The sequence below is a fragment of the Phascolarctos cinereus genome, unplaced genomic scaffold (assembly GCF_003287225.1).
Source record: "Phascolarctos cinereus isolate Bilbo 61053 unplaced genomic scaffold, phaCin_HiC Scaffold_4;HRSCAF=312, whole genome shotgun sequence".
NCBI classification, from domain to species: Eukaryota; Metazoa; Chordata; class Mammalia; order Diprotodontia; family Phascolarctidae; genus Phascolarctos; species Phascolarctos cinereus.
Window position 1 is genome coordinate 255,911,397 of NW_027555847.1, and position 26,244 is coordinate 255,937,640.

Below are 26,244 nucleotides of genomic sequence, written 5' to 3' on the forward strand. Positions count from 1 at the left end.
AGGATTAGGAGGTCAGAGAAGGAAAATATCTCTCCTCCTCCCCCAATCATCACCCTGGGAAGAAGTCCCAACACCCAGCCTTAAGTATATGCTCCCTTTCCCTGTTCCTTTCACTAGTTTACAAGTCTCTCACTATATATATATATAATGAGAATGGGATCTAGACCCCAAAAAGGAAAAACCCTAGACTTTCCCACATGGCCAGATCTCTGACCTTCACTTGAGGCTGTAATCCCATCAACTGGCCTTTCATTGTGGCAACACCCAATCTCCCAATTCTCCTTTACCCCAGACCTAGACTAGCCCTCCACTGTTTTACCTTCCTATGGCCCCAGGCCACTTCCCACCCTTAATCCTATCTAGGCTCCATTCTCCCTTGGCTACAGTGGCCCAGGTCCCTGGAGTTCTATTACCTCATAGACTACTTGGCCACTCCTAGATCCCTCCCATAGTCTTTCTGTCCCTGTTGTCTCCATTAAGATGCTCAGATTTTTACAATCTAGCCTATAGCTCACAGATGCTCAGATTCCTTAAGAGTCTGACCAATATGGCCAATATATCCTTAATAAACCTTGTCTTTGGCTGAAACAAGGCTTGGGTTGAATTCTTTCGGACAGGACCTGAGTGTCATGATCTTGGGGTCCCAGCATCCCTAAACCTCTTGGCCTCATCATATATACATATATGTGTGTGTGTATGTGTGTGTGTATATGTATGTATATATGTATAACTTCACCCTATCTTCTGTGTTCCAGATCTAGATTTCCAACATCATACAGGATATATTCCTATACACCTCAAGCTTATATCCAAAACTTAGCTTTCCCCAAAAACCTACTATTCCTTCTCACTTTATTTTTTTTCCGGTAGTATCACCATCCATGCACTCTCATGTTTGAAACATTTATATTACCTTTTACTTGTTCCCCTCTCTGCTTTCCAATCAGCTAACAATAAGCCAACAATAAAAGGGGAATGATAAAAGCACCTACTTCAGAAGGTTGTTGTGAAAAATCAAATGAAATAATATTTGTAAAAAGCATTTCACACAGGGCCCAGCACACAATGAGTGAGCACTATATAAATGTGTCTTCCCTCCCTCTGCTATCCAAGTCATAATAATTCTGCCTCTACAATAACTCTTGCATCCATCCTTTCCTCCATATTCTACTTCTATTAGTCTATCCTAGTACAAGGTAGACTTGACTTACCTGCCCCAGACTATTAAAACTTCCTAATGTTTTTTTTTTATCTTCAGTCTCTCCTTGCCTCAACTTCTAATCTTTTTACACTATGACAGTCATTAGACTTTCTTATACACAGCTCTGCTCAAAACCCCTTGGTATCACAGATTTAGAGCTGAAAGGAACCCTAGAGGTGATCTGGTCCAACCCCCTCATTTTATACATAAGGAAACTGAGTCCCACAAAAGTGAAGTGACTCTCCTAATGTCTGTTTCTTGCCCTCTAACTAAAATTTACATTTACATTTCTTAGCTTGTTATTCAAAGCCTATCAAAATCTGACACACTCACCCCTCCTTCTCTTTCTAGCTTTATTCCATATCATTCACCTTATCTCACTACTCAAAGGGCTAAGTAAACTACAGTAGGAGGTTCCTTCCGGCCTTGGTGACTTTACTAACATCACTTCTTATACTCTGAATGTCCTTCCATTCTTTTCTTTGGCCTGTTGAATTGTTACCTAACTTTTGAAGTCCACCTTAAATGCCATCTACTCCATAAAGCCCTCCCTGGTCCCTATGGTTGATTCCCTTTCCCTTCTTGGAAATATCACTTTGAACCTCTTTTACGCACTAAGTATGTATTATTCTATATTAGTTATTTGTAGGCCACCACTTTTTACTAGATTGTAAGAGCAGGGATGGTTTTCTAATTTAAGCTTTTTATTTCTTCCAGCACCTAACACAGTATTCTGCACAGAAAAGTAATTTTATTAATGTTTCCTGAACTGAATAGAATGCTTTTTTGATAGGCAGGGGTGAAGGGGCAGAGGATAGATCTGTAATTTCTTCAGTGTGGGGACTTCCAAGTCTGGACACTTCCTGTAGTAATGCAGAAAAGCAATTCCTCTGGCAATGTACAGTCCAAGAGAGTTGCCTAGGACACAAAGTGATTAAGTGATCTGTCATTCTCATGCAGTACGTGTATATGCTAATATACACATAAGAGGCAATACTCAAACACAGGCCTTTAAGACTCCAAGACCAGTCCTCTATGAATTACACCAGCTGGTGACACAGTGACCATAGCAAAAGGCCTGGAGTCAGAAAAACCTGAGTCCAAATCCAGCCTCTGACAGTAACAGCTGTGTGACCCTAGGCAAATCAACTTCAACTGTTTGCCTCAATTTCCTCACCTGTAAAATGGGAATCATAATAGCACCTACTGACAGGGTATAGGCCCTGGAAACACAACCCTCCAATTTCCTTGAACTTTTACACAAGGTCAAGTCTCAGGGGTTGGCCTGAGGCATCATCTCAGTAATCCTCCCAACTGGCCTTTCATTGTGGATACCCTCCCAATCACCCTTGGCCACTTGGTAACAATTCTGTTAACTCTGACCCAGCCCAACCTTCATTGTCTGTTACCTCCCAATCACTCCTGACCACTTCCCACCCTTCATTCTATCTAGACTCCATTTTTCCTTGGCCACAAGCTTCAGGTGTCCCACCCTTACTACTTGGCCACTCCTAGATCCTTCACACAATCTTTCTGTTTATAAGATCCATCTTGCCTTCATTAAAGGGCTCAGATTCAATCTGGCCCCCTTGCAATACAAATGCTTAGATTTCTTTAGAGTCTGGTCATCAGGGTGGATTTTTAGAATCATGCCCACCCTGCATGGGCGGTCTAGTAAACCTTATCTTTGGCAGAAAGAAGGCTTGGGTCAAATACATTCAGGCAGGATCCATGTGTCACTATTTTGGTGTCCTAGCACCCCTAAACCTCAACACTACCTCACAGGGATGTTGCAAGAATCAAAAGAGATATTTGTTAAATGCCTAGAACACAGTAGATGCTAAATAGATGCTTACTCCATTCCCCCTTCCTATACCAGATTGCGTCTCCTTATTTAGTCCTAAAGTGCAGGCACCACTATGTCACTCCTTTACTCATTAAACTCTAGTAGCTCCCTATTGCTCCCAAGATCAAATTAAAAAAATGCTCCATTTGGCATTCAAAGCCCTTTATAATCTAACCCCCTTCTATCTTTCCAGTCTTCTTACACTTTTCTCTCCATTCTATACTCTTCAATCCAATGATCCCAGCCTCCTAGGCTGTTCATGAACAAGATATTCTACCTCTAGGTTCTAGACATTTTCTCAGGCTTAACCTCATGGGATCAGACTAGATTGTTTCTGAGGTCCCTTTCAGATCTTGGCCTAGAATCCTAAATACAAAATTTATTCAAAGTAAATATAAAGTAATTGGGAGATCAGGAATAGCTTTCTTGGTGTAGGAGGAAGCATTAGAACTGGGCCTTTCATGCCGCCTGGAAGCAGAAATGAGCCAAGTAGCAGAAATTAGTCAGGAGGAGGGACAGGTTGTACAAAGGCATGGGAGAAGGAGACTAGAAGTTGTGTATGGGGAACCAATAGGAACCATGCCAGTCTGGCCAGAGTGTGGAGTATGGGAGAGCTAATGATAGGAAAGGTCTAGAAAGGTAGTAGGAACTAGATTGTGAAGGTCTTTAAGTGACAAAGAGAATTTATATTTTATCCTAAAGGTAATAAGAAACTGATTTAGGAACATCAGTTTGGCAGCTATGTGGAGGATAATTTGAGAGGGGAGAAGCTGGTTGGAGGGAGAACAATGAGGAAGCTATTACAGTAAACCAGGTGAGAGTATTTGTAATAAAGGCATGAACTCATGTGGTCATATTTGTAGAGAAGGAAGGATATGAGAGACGCCTTGCATGTAGCATTGATAAGTCTTAGCAGTTGATAGGTTATGGAGGAGTCAAGGATGACTCTTAGGTTGTGACTAGATGGTAGAAGAGTCAAAACTATGACTTTTTTCGGGGCTTCATCAAAATTTCAAAATGAAATCCTCCCTCGGGTGGCCTTGTATAAGACATCTTTAAGGAAGAAATGGGAGATTGGAGAAACAGATTCCTAGTCAACAGAAACCTAAGCAGAAAAACAAAACTGGGGTCCTGTGCATGTACCTCCCTCATCTTGGGGGGAGGGGAAGAAGTGGGGGAGTTGCTATATCTGGGAACAAATACTACATGGCTGCCACTTAGAATAAGTACACAAGGTACATATTTCCTTTTTCCATTTCCTGAGGCTGTGTGTTGTGATGACAAGAGCACTGATTTTGAAGTCAGAGGACTTGTATTTGAAACTTCACTCCTTGTTGGATAAGTCACCTAAAGTCTCTGATTTTTTGGTCTTCTCACTGGAAAATATGTGCCCAGCTAATCTCAAAGGATTATTGTGAGAAAAGCTCATTAAGATAAAGCATTTGGGTAAATCCTTTTTAAAAAAATTTATTTATTTTTAGTTTTCAACATTCACTTCCATAAGATTTTGAGTTTTAAATATTTCCCCCTCCCACTTCTTTCACCCCCCAAGACGGTGTACAAGCTGATATGGATGGGCTCTACTTATACATTCATTTTAAGTGTATTTTCCCATTAGTCAGGATATAAAGAACAATTACTAGAACTAATGGGGAGGAACCATGAGAATGAAGCAAAAAACAAAACAAAGGAAAAGGAGAGCAAATAGTATACTTCCATCTGCATTCAGACTCCATATTTCTTTCTCTGGGTGCGGACATTTGGGTAAATCCTAAGTGACTTTATAAATGTGAGCTATCATTATTAAGGCAGGTTCAAATGAGCAATGGTCATATGGTAGAAAAGAAATGAAGGGTCCAAGTTTCCCATAAAAATGGTAATCAATTGCTGAATGCTATAAATTTGCAGAGGATTATAATTTAACCAAAAAGGAAGGATAGTTATGTTAGTATCTTAAAAAATACTTTGTTCATTGTTCTAGCTTAATCACACGGAGGAAAAGATGCTATTCAGGAAATATAGGTGGGGGCAGCTAGGTGGTAGAACGGATAGAGCTCTGGCCTTGGACTCAGGAGGACCTGAGTTCAAATTTGGCCTCAGACACGTAACACTAGCTGTGTGACCCTGGGCAAGTCACTTAACCCTGATTGCCTCACCAAAAAGCCAAAAAAAAAAAAAGGAAATATATGACTGCAAAAGAGATAGGCCTGTCATGTAGAATGAATGATGAAAGATATACAGCTAGTGCTGCACTGGTATGTACCTAATGTTAAAAATCAATCAATGCTGGGGCAGCTAGGTGGTGCAGTGGATAGAGCACTAGCCCTGGAGTCAGGAGGACCTGGGTTTAAATCTGACCTCAGAAACATTAACACTTAGTTGTGTGACTCTGGGCAAGTCATTTAACCCCAACTGCCTCACCAAAAAAAACAAACATTATGCTAAGCACTGGGCATAAAAAGGCAAAAAAATAACATAATCTCTACCCTCAAGGACCATATAGCTGCCTGCAGACATCAGATATATCTTATGCAAAGGCTATATTCAAGGACATAGATAAGTCGCTGGATGAGAAGACATGGATAGGTTGCAATCTGTATTCCTGGAGAGAGCACTTACCTAGATGAGATTCGCCGCCTGCCCCCCCCCCCATTAGATCCACTGAAATACAACAATACTTTTTTGAAATACTTTCCCATCTACACTCCTAAGGGTTGCATCTCCAGAAGGATTCCTACTACGTTGGATTATAGGGGTAGTCTTTTGGGTCTGCATTCCTAACTTTGAGCCCTTTGGCTCATGGGCCCCAACCAATGGATGTCATTCATATTAAGTAGGCCAACGGACTCAATCTGCTCTTAATAAAGGTATTTCCTCAAATGGCATAATTAAGTAAACCAGTTAAAAAATATTCCTCCCATAAACCTGAGTTACATTTTTCCCATAAACATACACAACATCCATGGAAAGAGCTCTCCAACTCTCAGTATAATGGTAGTGAGGCATATATACATCTGTATAGAAAAGGTGACTCATAATTCCTGGTGCTATAGTGCCTGGAAATCCTTCCTTTTGTTGTAGATTCCAGATGCAGCTCCCCTTGGATAGAACACTTCTACTCTTTTGGGTTTTCAGCTCCTCTTCCTTAACTAGCTTTTTTTTTTTGCTGATAAGTAATCTGCTCCTAGAAGCTGCTTTTTTCCTCAAACGACTGATTGTGTTTTTCCACGTATTTCTAGATACATGAGTTTGCTTGCTGAATTGTGGTTTGAACTTTCTCAAATTGACAAATTCTTGAACTGCTGGGTAGTATGTCTACTGCTTTATTGCAAGGCAGTGTGACTGATTAGTGTAGGAAAGACAGAGAAGTAACATTCCCCCTTTTTAATGGGATTATATTATAGTATTCTGGTTTAACCAATCACTCTAAGGCACACAAATTTAAATAATGTATAATTAAATATCTCTCATATGAAACTAGCTGCCAAAATAACATTAATAAAAATGGAAATCCTTGAGATTCAGACTTTTTTTTTTAATCTAGTTGAGCATCTTTATCTGGTGGATTTTATTCCTGGAGTTTGGATTTTAATGCACACTTTATTGCCTCTTGAGGGAGGAGTCTGCCACCTTTAAGATACTTAGAGTTCTCCTGGTTTTGATTTTTTTCCTAGTGTTCTCAGTAAATATGGACTTGGTGTACTTTGAGCTCAATATGAATTAATAGGGTGATAAAGAAATCTGAGCAATCTGTGATTCCATCAGCACTGGAAACTCCTTCTACTAAATTCTATCACAACTAGTCTAATGCCACAAATTAGTAAATAATTCATAGGAAATAGTCTGAGAAACAAGGAAATGAAATGGCTAGCCAGGATCATATAGCTGGGAAGTATCAGAGGCAGAATTTGAACCCAGATCTTCTTGATTATAAGTTCAGCACACTATTCATTGTGCCATGCTGCTGCTTCTACTGACAGCATGACATGGGAGAGAGGGGAAGGGAACAAATATTTATTAAACTTCTTACTATGTACCAGGCTGGCTAGGTGGCCCAGTGGATAGAGTGCCAGACCTGGAATCAGGAAAGGTTCCTTTTTGTGAGTTCAAATTCTCTTAGACACTTATTGCTATATGACCCTGGGCAAGTCAGTCACTTAATCCTGTGCCTCAGTTTCCTAATCTGTAAAATGAGCTGGAGAAGGAATGCCAAACCACTCCAGTATCTTTGCTAAGAAAACCCCAAATGGGGTCATGAAGAGTCAGATACTACTGAAAACAACTGAACAAGAACAAACATTTGCCAGGCACTGTGCTAAGCACTCACAAATATTATCTCATTTGATCTTCATAATAATCCTGGAAGGTAGATGCTATTATTAGCCCTATTTTATGGTTGAGAAAATTGAGGGAGAGAGAAGTTAGGTCACTTGCCCCAGGGCACACAGCTAATAAGTGTCTGAGGCTGAATTTGAACTTAAGTGTTCCTGACTTCAGGCCCAATGCTTTATCCACTGTGCCACTGAAGCCAAAAAAGTTAATGTAAGTTTAAACTGCATTAAGAGAGACATAGTATTCAACATTTTGATGGTGAAAAGGCCCTTGATACTATGTTCTTGTTTGATCACAGACACTGGCCTCTTTACTGTTCCTCAAATATAACATTTTATCTCCCAATTCTATATTTTCACTGATTGTCCCCCATGCCTGGAATGTTTTCCCTCTCCATCTCCACCTCTTTAGCTTCCCTGACTTCCTGTAAGTCCTAGTTAAAATCCCACCTTCTCCCAGGAGTCTTTCCTGATTCCTCTCAATTCTGGCCTTCCCCATTAGACTATAAGCGCCTTCTTTGAATTCCTAATGCTTAGCACAGGGCCTGGAACATAGCAGGTGCTTAATAAATGTTTCTCAAATGACCGACTGAGTTCAGGGTGCCATATTTTAGGAAGGACATTAATTAGCTGGAGAAAATTCAGAGATGGATAGCCAAAATAGTGAAGGGTAGAGAGAATAACTCCATGTTGTATGCCTCATCAAAGGCAGAGTTGGCATGGACAGCTTTGGAGAAGCATTCTTATGCCTCCTTTGAGAGACCCAGAAGGCAGAAGTTGGCAGAGGTTGCATAAAAGTAAATTTACGCTTCATATCTATATCTATATCTATATCTATATCTATATCTATATCTATATCTATATCTATATCTATATCTATATCTATATCTATATCTATATCTATATCTATATCTATATCTATATCTATATCCCAGGTTTCAATTGAGGTGTTTTGGGAGCTGCTGCTTGGGCATGACTCCTAAGCGAGTGGAGAATGATGATGACTCAGTGCTGTGTGCCTCCTCAAGGGGCAGACCTGGAAAGGCCAGCTTGGGAAAAGAGAGGCATTCTTCAAACTTTCTTTGAGAGAGGACTTGTGGTTCCAGATACACTTGGGGACCAACTCCAGGCATATAGAAAGAAAGAGACAGATTTTAGAGGGCAAGCATGTAGGGGAGGGCTGGCTCCTCACCTTTCCCTGATTTCTATCTTGCCTCCCTAGAGACTTCAGAAAATTTTCCTTTTGGGGGATGGCTGAGACTCTGTCAGTTAAACTGAGATCCATTGCTCTCAGTGGGAGAGCATATTTTCTCCCCCTCCTACCTTTTCAGTCTTCATAAACCTAACTCACTCTCATGTTTTCAGAGATTTAGTGCCATTTCTCACACAAAAGATGCTCCACATCTCTTGACTCCAAGACTTCCTTCAGAATAAACCAGAGATAATCAATTGAGGGAAGGCACTAGTATTAAGTGGAATTAGGAAAGTTTTTTTTTATATTGTTAGGCAATTGGGGTTAAGTGACTTGCTCAGGTTCACACAGCTAGTAAGTGTCAAGTGTCTGAGGCCGATTTGAACTCAGGTCTTCCTGACTTTAGGGCCAGTGCTCTATCCACTGGGCCACCTAGCTGCCCCCAGGAAACTTCTTATAGAAGAAGGGATTTTAGCTGGGACTTGAAGGAAGCCAGGGAAATCAGGAGACAGAGATGAGGAGGTAGAAAATTTCAGGCATGGAAGACATCTAGTGAGTCCCAAGCAAAGAGTGAAAGGCCACTTGCCAGGCATGTTGTAGAGGAGAAAGGAAGGAAACAAGGATTTGTTAAGCACCTACTATGTGATAGGCACTGTGTTAAATGCTTTAAAAATATCTTATTTGATCCTCACAACAACCCTAGGAGGTAAACGTGCTATTATTATTCCCATTTTACAGTTGAGGAACTGAGACAGACAGCAGCTAAGTGACTTGCCCAGGGCCACATAGCTAGTAAGTGTCTGAGGATGGTGTTGAACTCAGGTCTCCTGACTCTAAGCTCAGTACTCTATCCACTCCATCTGCTGTAAAGCAGATTTCTTATCCAAGACAGGTTTGACTACGTGGCCTCTGGAATCCATTTCAGCTCTGACATTCTGTGTTTTGGGGAAGAAAGTGAAAATTTATTTTTTAAATAAATGCAGGTTGTAACAAGCACAGGGAGTGACAAATATTGAACTCACTTCCAGTTGCATACATGTTTCTTAAATGAACCAATCACGCATCACACAGAGAGCAATCTTGTTTCATTAGGATAATGAACTAGCTATAATAATATATTATATAAAATATATTATATCTATATCATATCTATATCTATATCATAACTATAATAATAATGTAAGAAGAAGAACTATCTGACCAAGAGAAGTGAGTTCTCAGTTTCAACTTACCCAGGCAACATTTCACATTTGTTTGTCTCTGGGTTCCTTGGGGAGCTGGCTGATTTTAAAATCTAGAGCACTCAGTCAGCATTCATTTTTGTGCCTAATACGTAGTAATATCATCCCAGACAGGAATATAGGATTTAGAACCAGAAGGAACTTAAAGAGCATTTTGTTCACCACCTCCACCAAAAAAGCCCACACTCTTCTACGGATGTCAGGGATCCTTAGAAAGGCAAAGTTACTTGCCTAATGTTGCACAGGTAGTCAGTGGATAAGCTGCAATTGGAACCCAGGATGTCTGAATTCAAAGCTACTACTCTTTCTACTATACCACATGCATGACGTTTTCAATTCCTGCAAGGAGTTTACATATATAAGAGAAGACAAGTCTGACCTCACTTGCGTGCTCTGAAATCTTCAGTGGCTCTCTATTGCCTCTAGGATAAAAGGAAAATTCCTCAATAAAAATAGCTAGCATTTATGTGTTGCTTTAAGGTTTACAAAGTGCTTTAGAAATACTATTTCATTTGATCCTTAGAACAACCCTTAGAAGCAGGTGCTATTATTATCCCCATTTTACAGAAAAGGAAAGATTAAGTGAATTTCCCAGCATCACACAGCTATTGATTGTCTGAAGCCATATCTGAACTCAGGTCTTCCTGACTCCAGGTCCAGTGCTCTATCCACTGTGCCACCTAGCTGTTCCTGGCAGTTCAACCTGGCATTGAAAGCCCTCTGTATAGGGGCAGCTAGGCGGTACAGCAGATAGAGGACCAGCCCTGAAATCAGGAGGACCTGAGTTCAAATATGGCCTCAGATACTTAGTAGCTGTGTGATCGTGGGCAAGGTACCTAACCCTGATTGCCTCCAAAAAAATACAACAAATATATTTGAAAGCCCTCTATAATTTGGTTAGGACAGTTGGTATTAATGTGAAGTGTCAGGAAATGGTTTTTGGCAAGAGGAGAAAGAAAAGAGCCTGTGGGAAATGAGATAAGGAAGGAGATTGGTGATCATAGCATGAACCCATTTGAATTCATGTACCATAAATTTGTAAGAATAAAGAGCAGGGATGACCTTTGGAGATGTTGCCATAGTAGAATTGATATTATAGAAATGAATGTAGTTCAGGGAGGTAAACAAGAACTGCACTCTCTAGTGAAATCTATTCACTATAATAAAAATTTGGTTAAAAAAAGCCAGTTCTATCATTGACTGTATCTCATTGGGTTACTAGAGTATTAAAATATATCATTATGGTTCTCCTCCTCCTTCCCTTGCTGCTTTTTTGCCATTTTGGCTTGCTTCTCTTCCTTGTCCCATCCTATAAATGTGGATATAGGCCAAAGACTGGTCCTTGGCACTCTGATTTTCTCTCTAAGAAAGCTCATTTACTTTCACAATTTTATTTATTACCTCCATCTGGGAAGCTTACAAATCTCCATCTCCAGACCTGACTTCTACAGACCACACTTGATGGATATTTTCCCTCAGATGTACTGCCATCACTTTGAACTTGATCTTGTCTAAAGCCAAACCCATCATTTCTTTGCCCCAAAACTGACTACCCCTTTAGACTGGGTAACAAACCCATTTTATTCTGCCTTTGGGAGATCCCATCTGGAGTATTATGTGATGTTTTGGGTGTCAGGTTTTAGTAAGGACATTGACAAGGTACTGCATTCGAGGGAAGGGTGTCTAGGATTCAAGAAGAATATAGGCCATCGTAAATGAGAATTATTTGAAGCTAGTGGAATGTTTAATTTGGAAAGGAGAAAACTTTGACATGATAGATATCTTCAAATATTTGAGGGCTTGTTAGGTGAAAGAATAATTAGATTTGTGCTTGGCCTCAGAGGACAGAACTAGCAATGAGTAGCAGCTGCAGAAGCATATTTAAGTCGGATGTAAAGACAAACTTTATAATTGTTCAAAGTAGACCAAGTGAAATGTGCTGCTTCAGAAGGTGATGTGTTTCCTATGATATAAATTATTTCATTTATTTATTTGGCTAGGCAATGGGGTTGAGTGACTTGCCCAGGGCCACACAGCTAGTAAGTGTTATGTGTCTGATACCAAATTTGAACTCAGGTCCTCCTGAATCCAGGGCTGGTGCTCCTATCCACTGCGCCACCTAGCTGCCCCATATAAATTCTTTAAGTAAATAATGGATGACCATTCATTGGGGATGTTAAAGATAGGGTTCTTATTTTGAACAAATCAAATTAGGTGATCTCTGAGATTAACAGCAAACTCTGACTTTCTGTGATTCTGTGTTTTACCATTTCTGTCAGTGGTACCATTATTTTCCTAGTCAACCAGATTAGAAACCATGGAGCCATTTTTGACTTGTCCCACCTTGACCTTTGCATCCAGTTAGTCACCAAGTCCTGTCAATTCTCTGTTTACAATATTGTTTTCATTTTTGTCTTTCCTCTTCCATTCCCATTGTTATCTATATAGTCTAGACCACATCATATTACATCTACTCCATTGCAATAATTATCTAACTTTTCTTTGGGTCTTCAGACTCTTTGGGACTGGAGCTGGGTAATTCAAAAGAGCTGAATTCTGGTCCTGGTTTCACCACTTCCTAGTCATGTGACATGAAGAACTTTTCTTCATCCTCCTGTGCTATGATTTTATGTGTAAATTGGAGAAGATACTATTCTCATTACTTGAATTCAATTAAACGGATCAAATTTACCTCTCAGCGTTGTTGTAAGAAAAGAGGTTTGTAAACTGTCAAGCTCGGTGTTATCTAGGTGTCAGATCCAAGCCAATCATGGAAGTTCTCAATAATTAATACCCACTTTGGTCTACCTAAATTTAAAAGCACCGAGAAACTCAGTTAGCTTGCAACCAAGTTATTTAGTTGACTCATCTGCTGGCAAGCCTAGGCTCCCAATGTCATTGAAAAATCATAACATTTACTGACAACAGAACTGAACAGTAAAGCAAAAGAAAGTAATCACAGCTTGAATTCCCAGTTAGAACTGCCTTACTTTCCCCAGAGTAAGTCAGATCTCCATTCCCTCCAAAAACATACAAAGGCAAAAGAAGATGTTTGGATAATTACTCTGCAGCTGGAGTCAGCATGGGGTCAGCTTAGGAGGGTGGCTAGAAATTTCAGTGGATGCAGTATTGGCATCAGTGCTCAGATCACTAACTCTTCCATCTGGCAGCTAATAATCTCTTATAGATGGGAAAGTTTCCTCATCATCCTAGGTATTTCCATCATCCCTAGTGATGGGGTCCAAGTATCAATGCTTTTTTCACTCCCACTTTCCTCCTGCCTCTTTCAACAGTCTCTTGTTTAATACCTATCAACTATAAGCTTTTGGCCCACAGAATTCTGGGAAACATTATCTTCTACTCCTATTGTTGTTCAGTGGTTTTAGGAGTATCTGACTCTTGGTGACCCTATAGAGATTTTCTCAGCAGAGATACTGGGGTAGTTTGCCATTTCCTTTTCCAGCTCATTTTATTGATAAGGAAACTGAGGCAAAATAAGATTAAATGACTTGCCCAGAGTCAGACAAGTAGTAAGTGTCTGAGGCCAGATTTGAACTTAAGTCTTTTTGACTCCAGGCTGGGTGCTCTACCCACTGCACCACCTAGCTACCCTCTGCCATGTTCTAATTTTTAGACGCTTTATTGCCCCCACTTCCTCTGCCCCCTCCAAAGGTATGAGAAAAGAAAAAGAAATAAGTAGGTAAGGTTCCCATGAGTTGAATTATTTAGCTATTTTTGTAATCTACATAAGGAAGGGTAATTCCCTTACCATCATCACCTTTGCTAATATAGTCACTGAAGCCCCAGAATGTAATTATAAGGTGTGAAGAAGTGTAAAAGGTATGTCAAGTTTTCCTACAAACCCACAATAATATGTAAAGAAGTTCCTTTGTAAACATCCTGGGCTTTGGCCACTGGATGAAGGGAACTGACACCACATAAGAAATACAGCAATTGACTCAATTGGTCACGTTACATAAAAAAGCAAGCCATCTAGCAGTTTGAGTTTGAGTGTGGGAGAGAATAGAAGAAATAAGGGTCATGAACCATACATCTTTGAAGGGGAGCTACCAAACCAGTAGGAGATACTGAATCTAGCAGTGAATAGAGGTAGATATTACAGACCCAGACGCAAGACAGATAGTCATCTAGGGAAGGAAAGAAGCTTTGAAGAATGGGACTTCTAGCAGTAGGGAACAGAGCTGGCTATGGAGAAGACCCTGGGAGCACAGATGGGCAACACTCCCAGCAGAGATGCTGAACTGCTGGGGGAGTGTATAAGGAAGGACTCTATGAAGAGGGAAGGGACTTCCAGGTTTTGTAGTACCAGGAGTTGTGAGTTGCCTTTGCCACATATGTATACTATACATGTACCTCATTACCTTTATACTTTAAATTTGACTTACCACCTTATGAATCCTTATATAGAGTTTTTATTCTCCAACTAGATAACAAGTAATGTAAAAGCAGGGACTATGTTTTACATTTGTTTTTCTTATAGTGCCTGGCCTGGTGCCTTGCACTGAGTAGGTGCTCAATAAATGTACACTGACTGACAGCAGTTTCATCTGTGAAATTCCACAGTATCAACACAAACAGAGGGATGTCATTTTAAAAAGAGCTACGAGAAGAGTCACATAAAGATAGCAGTTGCTGTCTTTAGATAGAAGGTGTAAATACATTTTTTCCCATTTTTACCTACAAATGTAAATCAGTAGTATGCCATCTACAATGCTCCACTTTCTATTCAGGTCATTACAATCCTAAAAGCAATTATAATACAGCTATTATAAAACCTAGGAGTAAACAGAAATCTCAGTGTAGTTTTTCCTGCAAGTTGATAGGGAAAATAATTGCTTTAAGCAATGAGATCTGAATTAAATTTCAAATTTCAAACATTGTTAGTAAATAAGCTTTACAGCTTACAATGCTTTTGCTTTTAGAGAATAAGTAGGCAACTGTTCTATGATATTGCACATTATGATTGTACCTTAACAAAGCAAAGCAAGGGCTATTTGCAAATCTTAGAGAACTGGATTATTGCGTACTTTTGTCTTCATACATAAATTCAATCATCAACAAGATATGAGTCAGCATTTTTAAGTATAAAATGCACACAGATTTTTGAGTTACACGGTGTTGCCCTTAATTAAAACTGCCTGTTTATAGATAGAACAATTATAGTGGCATTCTTCTTTTTCAATAAGACAATTCAGAAGCAGTAGCAAGATGGCTGAGTAAGAGCTTGTGGCTAAGATCAGCTCTCCCTTTATTACCTCAGAGCAGGAAGAAATGCAGCAAATAAACTAAAAACAACAACAACTGAAAGAAAGGAAAAAGATGGAGGTGTTCACAAGGAAAACCCCCACAGAAAAGTCAACAGAAAAAATGAGTAAGCTAAAAAAGGTTATTTAAAATCAATAAATACAATGGAGTAAAAGAATGCAAGCAAAAACTTGTAGAAGTGAACACTGTAATTATTATAACTAGAATCCCCCAAAGAGAATGGAAAAGCCACAAGGACCCCCAGTGTCACTAAAAAGCTTAGTCAGAAATTAAAGGAAGCAAAGTTGGAACTTTAAAAAAAAACTGAAAAGTGAATCAATGTTATAGAACAGAAGTTGGACATTTTTTAATGAAGCAGTAGACACCCTGAAGCAGAGAATGGAAGAGATAAGACTCAAAACTCAGACGTGCAACAAGAAATATTAGAATGAAGAAAAAAGCAGCAATATTACACGTGAAGAGGTCTTGACAAAACAAAGCAACTGCTCTTGAAGTCATAGTACTTTAACATTCAAATTATTATAGGAATATTTTATAGAAGTATATGAAATAATAACATTCATTTGGAGAAACAAAAGACCAAAACTATCAATGGAAATAATGTAAAACAAAACAAAGTTAAAAAAGGGGGCTTTGTGCTACCAGTATTCAGGCTACATTGCAAAAGAAATATTAAATTATCAAAATCACCTAGTATTGGATAAAAATACAAAAATGGGTTAATGGAAAATAATTGGTATTCAAGAGCTAGAAACAAATGTGCTTTCCCATCTAGTATTAAATAAAACTGAGAACACAAACTATTGGGAAAAACACTGTTTATCAAGAACTACTGAGAAAACTTGAAATAAGTCTGAAAGACAGGCTGAGAGATTTACACTAGTACTTTATGTCATACATCTATAATTTCTATATAGAAAAATGTTGCTATTAAAAAAAATCAAACCACAAAAATATAGCAGAGAAGGAAAAAAAGATATATAACAACAGTGGATAGTGAAATAATTTGTAATCAAATAGAGGATAGAAGAGATTATAAAAACCAAAAGAGACAATTTTGTACAAATAAAAACCACTTTTACATAAAACCAATGATGCTAAAAAGAAAAAGATATAGATTGAGAAATATCTTTGCATGAAATATCTCAGAGTAGTCTCATATTCAGAATCTAGAAGTAATTGTCATAAATCTGCATCCTTAAGGACCATTTCCCATATGCCCAAAGGGCTATAAATATGTGCATACTCTTTGACCCAGCAATAGCACTTCTAGGGCATGTAAATGGGAAAAGGATCCCCATGTACAAAAATATTTATAGGAGCTCTTTCTGTGGTGGCAAAGAACTGGAAATTGAGAGGATGTCTATGAACTGGGGAAAGGCTGAACAAGTTGTGCTATATGAATGTAATGGAATACTATTGTGCTATAAGAAATGATGAGCAGGCAGACTTCAGAAAAACCTGGAAAGACTTGTATGGACTGATGCTGAGTGAAGTGAGCAGAACCAGAAGAATGTTGTATATAGTAACAACTATGTTGTTAGATGACTAACTTTGATAGACTTAGTTCTTCTCAAAAATGCAAGGATCTAAGACATCTCCAAAAGTCTCATGATGGAAAATGCTATCCACATCCAGAGAAAGAACTATGGAGTTTGAATATAGTTCGAAGCATGCAATTTGCTTTTTGTTTTGTTTTGTTTTGTTTCTTCTTTCTTGTGGTTCCTCCTATTGGTTCTAATTCTTCTTTACAACATGACTAATGTGAAAATATGTTTAATAGGAATGTATATGTAGACCCTAAAATAAATTGTTTGCTGTCTTGGAGAGGGAGGCAGGGAAGGAGGGAGGGGGAGAAAATTTAAAACTCAAAAGCTTATGAAAGTGATTGTTGAAAACTAAAAATAAATTAGTTAAACTTTAAAAAAAAGAACCATTTCTCAATAAAGTGGGCAAAGGAGAAGAAAGTTTTCAAAAGAAAAATCACAAACTATCCAACCATTAACTGAAAAAAAAATTAAAAACAATTAATAATTAAAGAAATGCAAATTAAAACAATCCTGGGATGTGCAGAGATGTTAAAGGATGGGAAAACGCATCCTTGGAAGGGAAGAAAGGCATGATAATTGGTTCAATTATTGTGGAAAACAATTTGGAATTATGCAAAGTTACTCAGTTATTCACACCTTTGACCCAGGGATCATGCTATATCCCAAAGAGGTTATGAAGAGAAAGAAGTCATCAATATGCACATAAAAATTCATAGCATTTTTATTTTTTGCAACAAAATGCTGTAGACAATGTTTGCTTAACAAAGGACATAAGATGAGAAGTTTTGTCCTAGGACACTGAAATTTAGAGGATGTTGACAGAATATTACTCCCACCACATGTTATGAATAAGGGAGCACCTAACTAGCAAGAATTGGTTAAAATGAGAAACTACTAGAAATCACTCTTTTTTGGTTTTCCACTTTAACCAGTTAGAGAATATAATAGATGGAGAAGACTGGACTTGGGGTTGGGGACTTGACTCTTTATTGCCTTAGATATTTACTGGTTATATGACACTGGACAAGTTACTGTAAAAAAAAGTTCTTAAAGTGCTATACAATTATTACCTATTATCATGCCATCGACACATATATATCCACTCCCTCAACTGGTCCCCACCTTAACTATGACAGTGCTCTCCTGGGTCCCTGATATCTGCCACAAACCACCAATTCACTTATAATCATGTCCCAGGGCAGCGGGAGGTAACAGTTGCTGTGGCCCCCTTGCTCCAAACCAGAGTTGGAGGATCTAAGAGTCATTGGTGTAGCATGAAGCATAAGATGGAGTCTCCAGAGGACAGACTGTCCCTATAACCAACTGGGGCAGTCCACTCTTGAGGCATCCCCAGCCTGAGATAAGTGTGATCTAAGTTACCCAAGCTGTCACAAAACACAGGCCAAAAAGCCTTATGGGTACATGAGTCAGGGGCCTGCATTGCAGCTACAATGGATGTGAAGGCCAGCACACCCCCAACTCAGGCAGGAATCCAAAGGCTTTACCACAACAAAAGTAAGCTCCTCTCTAGCCTGGCCCTACCGAGTTCCTTTACTTTAGACACAGGATACTCCAGAAGCAACTTCCTCTGTCTAGGGGTCTGAAGAAAACTGATATAATGCTGCATCATATTGATCTGAAATCCATCCTTTTCCCTATTTGGTCAGATCCCACTTTTTTCAGTCTAAATTCACCAGGCCATTTCTGAAGGGCGTGATCTAGTAAAGTGATCACTCCTAGCCCCTTAGACATCCCTAGTTAATCTTTGTGGGCTGGGCCCCTTGTCTCTCTTTATCCCATAAACAGAGAAATTGCATGGTCTAGGCCCTTCAAGAGATAAGTCTTTTGTCCTTGCTTTTCCTTTATCAAAATTAGGGGTGACTTGACCTTCAACGGGGAGACCAAACCAGGGGAAACCTGATTGAGATGGCTTCTGTTTTGCTAGCCAAGACTGCTAGAGGCAGCTGGGTCTCAAAAAGCAACTAGCATTCCTTTAGTGTCAGAGAGGGGCATAATCAGCCACATCTGAATGCCAGCCCACTTTTGCCAGCAGCAGACTAATCCTATCATTTGAGGATTAGTTCTGCCCTTCACTCCTCCCCCGCACAGGGTTAAGCGACTTGCCCGTTTGGACAGCTAAGATTGGAGTGGAACTGAAACACTCGAAATCTCATTCCTCTATTGAGAAAGGCAGCCCCAGTGCAATGAAGTAATAGGGAAGAGCTGAGAACTCTTGATCTACCTCCTCATTAAAATGTCTACCAACTGGGATTGCCTTGCCTTTGCCAGGAGAGATCCAAAAAGTGTACTATCAGGCCAATTAGAAGGAAGACACTCCCAGGTGTTTAAAAGACCCCGTCTTCCACCCTCACTAAGATCTTTGGACATCAACAGAAGGCCACTGGTCCAATTTCTTTGTTACTGCTAGACTAACTAATAAACTGGTCATGCTCCTATCCCTGGTTTGCTGCTTAGGTGCCAATGTGACCCATTTTAATAATAGTATGTGCGTCACGGTCACTAAAATGCTAATTTACCCTGGAGAAAACTGCATCTCAGCATCATTTCTACTCACTACAGGTCTCTGTCCCTGAGGGGAAGTGTCCATGAGGCAGTCTGTCGTGAGTTCTGAGGTATCCCAAGGAGCTTTCTTCTCTTCCTTCCAACAAAAATATTTTTCTTAAAAAGATAAGCGCTAGGTGGCACAGTGGATAGAGCACTGGCCCAGGAGTCAGGCGGACCTGAGTTCAGATCTGCACTCAGACACATAACACTAGCTGTGTGACTCTGGGCAAGTCATTTAACCCCAACTGCCTCACCAAAAAGGGAAAAAAAAGTTAATTTAAGGGTACCTTTTGGGTTTGCCTAGAGAATCAAGGTTCTTAGTTATATCTATGAATGAATTCACCTTTGAAGTGGGAAGATAGCCAATATCTAACCATATATGACCACACTATTATTTTTTATCATCATCTCATTCTCATCTTTTTTTTTTTAAGGCAATTGGGGTTAAGTGATGTGCCCAGGGTCACACAGCTAGTAAGTGTCAAGTGTTTGGTCTGAGTCCAGATTTGAACTCAGGTCCTCCTGACTTCAGGGCCAGTGCTCTATCCACTGTGCCACCTAGCTGCCCCCAAACATTTTGTTTTATTTTTATTTTTAAATTAGGCAGTTGGGGTTAAGTGACTTGCCCAGGGTCACACAGCTAGTAAGTGTTAAGTGTTTGGTCTGAGGTCACATTTGAACTCAGGTCCTCCTGACTTCAGGGCTGGTGCTCTATCCACTGAACCAACTTAGCTGCCTCATTCTCATTTTTTTTTGATAGAATTCAGAAATAGTCCGAGGACAAGTTACTATCTTGGTATCATTCTTTTATATATATATGTATGTAGACAGATACAGATATATAGCACATACACAGTGTGCATGTACATATATGTGCATAAAATTTTATTTTATATATAATAACAGAATAATACTATATATCATTTTATTATATGTACAATAAAAGAATAATACCAAATATTTTTGTTGTTGTCATTTTTCAGTCATGTCTGACTCTTTGTGACCCATTTGGCGTTTTCTTGGCAAAGATGCTGGAGTGGTTTGGCATTTCCTTCTCCAGCTCATTTTACAAATGGGGAAACTGAGGCAAACTGGGTTAAGTGACTTGCCCATTTGGACAGCTAAGATTGGAGTGGAATTGTAGCACTAGAAATCTTATTCCTCTATTGAGACAGGCAGCCCCAGTGCAATGAACAGCTCTAGTGCAATGAACCCAAGGAAAACTACGAGGGCAGGTAAAGGACAGTAAAAGGAGGTCACTAACCTTAGTGGCCACTGACTTGTGGTGCCTGGCTAGCTGCTGTGGTAGCCATATGTTTTGTGAACTAAAATTATCACTTAAAAAAAATGAAATTAGAGGGGGCAGCTAGGTGGTGCAATGGATAGAGCACCGGCCCTGGCGTCAGGAGGACCTGAGTTCAAATCTAGCCTGAGAAACTTGATACTCACTAGCTGTGTGACCCTGGGCAAGTCACTTAACCCCACTGCCTAGCAAAAAAACAGAATTAGAGCATTGGGACATTGGCACATCTTTGGTTGACTTGCTGGAAAGCACCCTTAGGACAAAGCTAATCATAGGCAGGAGGACAGGGATGACATATACTTTATCTTGTTCCCATATGGTTTTAATTACCTCTGTATTTTGAAAGCTTTTCCATCTCAAGTGGTCGGGAGACTATAAGTATATGAGGACGTTTATTTTAAATATTATTGTGAAATTCTTACCGATCAATATTATATCTGGGTTTTTGTGGGAAACAGTTCTATCTGTAACGATGTTGTTATTCCAGTGTAGTTTGTCTACTAAATCCTCAAGGATATTTTGGGGGATCTGTATTCATTGAGGATTTATTGTCAATTAGTTTCTTTTTTCTTTTCCTTTTTTTTTTTTTGCGAGGCAATCGAGGTCAAGTGACTTGCCCAGGGTCACACAGCTAAGTGAGTGTTATGTGTCTGACGCCTGATTTGAACACAAGTCCTACTGAATCCAGGACTGATCCTCTATCCACTGCACCACCTAGCTGCTCCGATGTCAATTAGTTTCTAAAGGACAGTGAGTTTCTGGTGTATATCTATCCTATTGATTGTGTTCTATCCAGTAGATGGCTAAATTTTTGCATCTTTCAGTGATAAATCACACATTTTCCATCACTTCATTGCATAATCTCTGCTGATCAATATGTTTGGACTCTTTAAGGATAATCTTTCTGTAATCATTATGATTAATTATCTTTATTACATGTTATAAGAAATTTTTCCATTTTTATTTTTTAAAAATTTGAAACATTGCTCTTTTAAAAAATATACTTTCCTTTTTTAAATACATCACTTAACTTTCAAACATTTACATCTCTATGTTGTCATAAGAAGAAACGTGCAAAAAAGAAAATGAAAATGAAATAATTCATAGCAAAACTGTCAGTTGAGCATGTTTTTGTTGTGACTATTTATCTGTTAATAGGTTGAGTTGAGCAATAAACATTTTATTATCCAGTCCCCCAATATTCAAGCAGAAGGCTCTACCAGATGACTAAACAGGTGGTCTGCCATGTATGACCACTGGACAGATTTTTCTGTGCATTAAGTGAACTGAATGGAAGTATGTGAACTATGAGTTGCTACAAAAAGAATACCTTATAAAGATTTCTGATGTTTCATAGTGATATTCAGGATAAATTATGAACAAATGGTATGTTTTATTCAACTGATAGGTCATTTCTTAATCATCTCATAATTTTCTTTTAAAGACTTTACTCCCCTCAAGACAAAGTCTTGAAAAGAGAAGTATGTCTCTAAATCATATGTCAATAATGAAAGACTTACTTGTGAAGTTCACTTTTTGAACTCTGGCAAGTTGCAAAATGGAGTTTATGGGCTTGTGATCTAGTCTATTCTTATCAAGGTGTATAAAATGGATGTTGTTACCTGGAACAGAAGAATAAAAATGGAGTTAGTAACATAAAGTATATTTGCTAAATTTATTATTAATAGTAGAATGAAGGGAGCTTTTAGGTTTCTAATTAATTGCTCTAAAGAGACAAATTAATCACCTGGATTATAGAATATTCCCTATATTTTGCTCTAATAAATTTTAATTACAGCAACAAAGCAGGCAAAGGAATACCGTTAAGTGAGTGATATATGACCCTTTAAAAGATCCCAGGGGAAAGATCCTTGAGTTATAACCTTCTGTTAGGTTTTATTCTTTTTTATGCAAATCAAGTCAAATGCCTGGTCAGATTGAATGGCAGAATATAGGGATGACATACAGATGTTGAGGGGTTTTAAATCATTCTTGTTTCTGAAATAGTTGAGTAAATAATTTATTTTTAAAGTTTCACTCCAAAACACTGATTTAATGGAATATTTACATCGCAGGCATGGCACTAAAGATTTTTGAAGGTTAAGGGGATTAAAACAATCAGGCACAAACCCTCTAGGTCTCCTTTACTCACAAGCCTAAATGCACTGCTTTTGTTTAGCATTTAAAGCCCTTCACAATCTGACTCTATCCTACCTTTCCGGGCTGATTACTCTCATAGTAGTATAAACTTCAGTCAACCATAATACTATTGTTTCCCTACAAACCAATTCCTACCTCAGTGGCTTTGCATGTGCTGTCCTCCAAGTCTGGAATGCTCTCCCTCTTTATCTCTCTTTGCTCCCTTCCAAGTCTACATGAAGTGTTACCTCCTTCAAGAAGCCTTTCCAGATTCCCCCAGGTTGTTAGCTCTTCCTCCCCTATCTTGCAAATCACTGTATTCAATATTACTTATCTGCGTAAAGCTCCTTGAGGGCAAGTACCATCTCAGTTATTTGTATTCTAAGCACCTAGCACAGTGCCTCATTAATAAAGGCCGGCTAGTTAACTGACAGAATAAAAATTTATATCCTCTGTTCCATTTCCATAAAACTAAATTAATTATACAGGAGCCCTAAAAGGCAGGATTTGAATTTATATCAGATCAATTGTCTTATATAACTTTATCCCATTATAATCACTCCATTGTAACTACTTTTAAAAGATGAGTGAAAAAGCTATATTAGTCACGTTGTAGAAATATGTGGCTAATCACATGCTGTTAGTCGTCTCTCAGAATGGCTTTTGTTTGTTGTTAGGTTCTTTAATAATGTTTCTCCTATTTAGTACTAAAGCCTGTGGTGCTGTGGTGAATAGAACACTGTACCTAGAGTCAGGAATACCTGAGTTCATATCCTGACTCAGGCACTTACTAGCACTGTAAAATGGGGATAATTATAAGTTCAATTCAATCATTTTTCAGTCATGTCTGACTTTTTGTGACCCCATTTGGTGCTTTCTTGGCAAGGATACTGGAGTCATTTGCCATTCTCTTCTTCAGCTTATTTTAAAGATGAGGAACTGAGGCAAACAGGGTTAAGTGACTTGCCCACGGTTACACAGCTAGTAGGTGTCTGGAGATGCATTTGAACTCAGGGAGAGGAGGTCTTCCTGACTACACGCCCTGACTCCAGTGCTCTATCCATTGCAACACCTAGCTGCAGGGATAAATATAAATAATGCCTATCCCCTAAAGTTGTTGTGAGGATTATGTACATATACATATGCATATACACATACACATACATATACATATACATAATATATATATATATACATATACATATATACACACATACATATACATACACACTTACATAAATATAAATATATGACTTTGAAAACTTTAAGGCGCTATGTAAATGCTATTATTATTACTAATGATCTCTTTTAGGCCGCGTGGAGGAACTTAGAAATAGTGGGGTTCAACACAAATAATACTGGATTTGGAGCTAGCAGACATGGGTTTGAATCTTACCTTGTTTACTACTTATGTGACTTTGGGCCAGTGACTAACTACTGTAGGCCTCAGTTTCCTCATCTGCAAACTGAGAGGGGGCTTTTACTAGATAATTTTTAAGGTCACTGCCTGCTCTAAAATTTATGATTCTCTACATATGCTATCTGAGTTTGGTTATAAACAAATGAAGTTTTATTTCTGTGGTCCTAACTGTATTGCCATTAGCCTACAGAGAGGAAATATTAATAAAAAGAAGCCATTCCAGTTTTAATGCTAAATGCTAAATGGAAAAAAATGCTAAATGAACTTAAAAATATGAATTCCTTTAAAAGAGAGGTAGCTTGATGAAGCCAATAGAAAACATAATCTCAAAGCCAGGAAAGCCTGAGTTTAAGTCCCACTTCTGACACAAGTTGGCTATGTGACCCTGGGCAAGTCACTTAACCTTTGAGTTCTCCAGGCAACTCTCCGTGACAAGGGCTCTTAACCTGAAGCCTATGAACTTGTTTTTAAAAAAATAATCTGATAACTGTATTTCAACGTAATTAATTTCCTTTGTAATATGATGTCTTTTAATTTTTGAATTTAAAAACATTACTCTGGGGGCAGCTAGGTGGCACAGTGGATAGAGCATCAGCCCTGGATTCAGGAGGACCAGAGTTCAAATCCAGCCTCACACACATAACACTTACTAGCTGTGTGACCCTGGGCAAGTCACTTAACCCCACTGCCAAAATAAATAAATAAAATAAAATAAAAAATAGAAACATTACTCTGAAGAGCTCCATTGGTTTCATCAGTCTGCCAAAGGAATCCAGGGCAGAAAAAATATTAAGTACTCTCATCTAAGACAAACTTCAGAGAAGACACTGACCTTGCAGTGGCAGAGGGGCTTTCCTTATTTGAGAATCCTCTATGTTACTAAAATCACAGGTCTTTCAAAAGTACCCCCTTTCTTTGAACATTTGTAACTTAAAAAGTTTTATGTCTAACTGCACAAGTGGGAAGGGCTTTTTTGGTACCTTTTGTAAAGAAAAAAAATAGGGGAATATTGTTGTTTTATTGTAAATATTGGGAATAAAGCGGTAAAATTTGTGTGGCCTAGTTCACTCAGTACCAAATAAAAAGTTGCAGTCTCACATGTTTCAGCATTTCTGTTGCTGCTTTCTGACTCCAAATAATAATAATAATAGCTAGTATTTATATAGAGCTTTAAAGTTTGCAAAGAGCTTTACAAATATCTAATTTAATTGTCACAACAACCCCAAGAGGTAGGCATTATTATCATACTCATTTTATATATGCGTAAATTGAGACTGAGGGAGGTTAAATGACTTGTCCAAGACCATAGAACTGGTAAGCATCTGAAATCGAATTTGAACTCAGCTCTTCCTGACCTCAGGTCCAGTACTCTATCCACTGTACCAGCTAGCTGCTTCTAAAAGGGCACTTCACAAATACATGCCTAGTTTTATAAGGTGTGAAATAAATTCTAAATCTTCTGTTGATAAAAAAAATTAAGTTGGTCAAGCAGCAGTGAAAAGAGTGCTGGATTGTAAGTCAGGGGACCTGGGTTCAAATCTCAGCTTTGCATGACACTCCTTGGGTGACCTTGGGCAAGCTACTTAACTAATCACTTTAGGCCTCAGTTTCCATATCTGTTAAATGTAGAGGTTAAATTACATTAAATTAAAAAAGATGATCTCTAAGTTTCTATCTCTAAATCAATGGGGACTCATCATTTTCCATTAGCAGCTCTACTTGCTTTTGACTCCATGGAACATGGAATCAAAAACCTCACTCTGGATAAGCTGATAACCTGAAATCTCAGCACCATGCTAACGTGTCTCAGTTTTTGTTACTCAATACCTTCTCAACTCCCTTAGTTGCCTCTCCCATCTGATTTGAGGGCTGATGAGTAGAGCAAAATCTTTTCTCAAAGCTTTATTTATTTATTTTTTTTTGGATTAGGCAATGGGATTAAGTGACTTGCCCAGGGTCACACAGGTAGTAAGTGTTATGTGTCTGAGGTCAGATTTGAACTCAGGTCCTCCTGAATCCAGGGCTGGTGCTCTATCCACTGTGCCACCTAGCTGCCCCTAAACAATTCCTATTTTCTCTCTCTCCCTTTTTTTGGGTGGGGCAATGGGATTAAGTGACTTGCCCAGGACAGCTAGTAAGGGTCAAGTGTCTGAGGCTGGATTTGAACTCA

At 38.8% G+C, this 26,244-nt stretch overlaps 1 protein-coding gene across 2 annotated transcripts in view; it reads right to left on the reverse strand.

The window, feature by feature from the left end:
* Positions 1-1,887: 1,887 nt before the first annotated feature.
* The window catches only part of PRXL2C (peroxiredoxin like 2C), a 40,090-nt gene continuing 15,733 nt past the window's right edge, over positions 1,888-26,244 (reverse strand). Inside the window, exons 6-7 of one of the 2 annotated variants that reach the window (XM_078153014.1) lie at positions 22,036-22,137; positions 1,888-2,119 (exon numbers count right to left, since the gene is read on the reverse strand). In XM_078153014.1, the coding sequence (XP_078009140.1) occupies positions 1,956-2,119; positions 22,036-22,137 (266 nt within the window). In that variant the 3' untranslated portion in view covers positions 1,888-1,955. Of the gene's footprint in view, positions 2,120-17,352; positions 22,138-26,244 lie in introns of those variants that run through there. The other variant, XM_078153015.1, reaches the window with a different exon arrangement.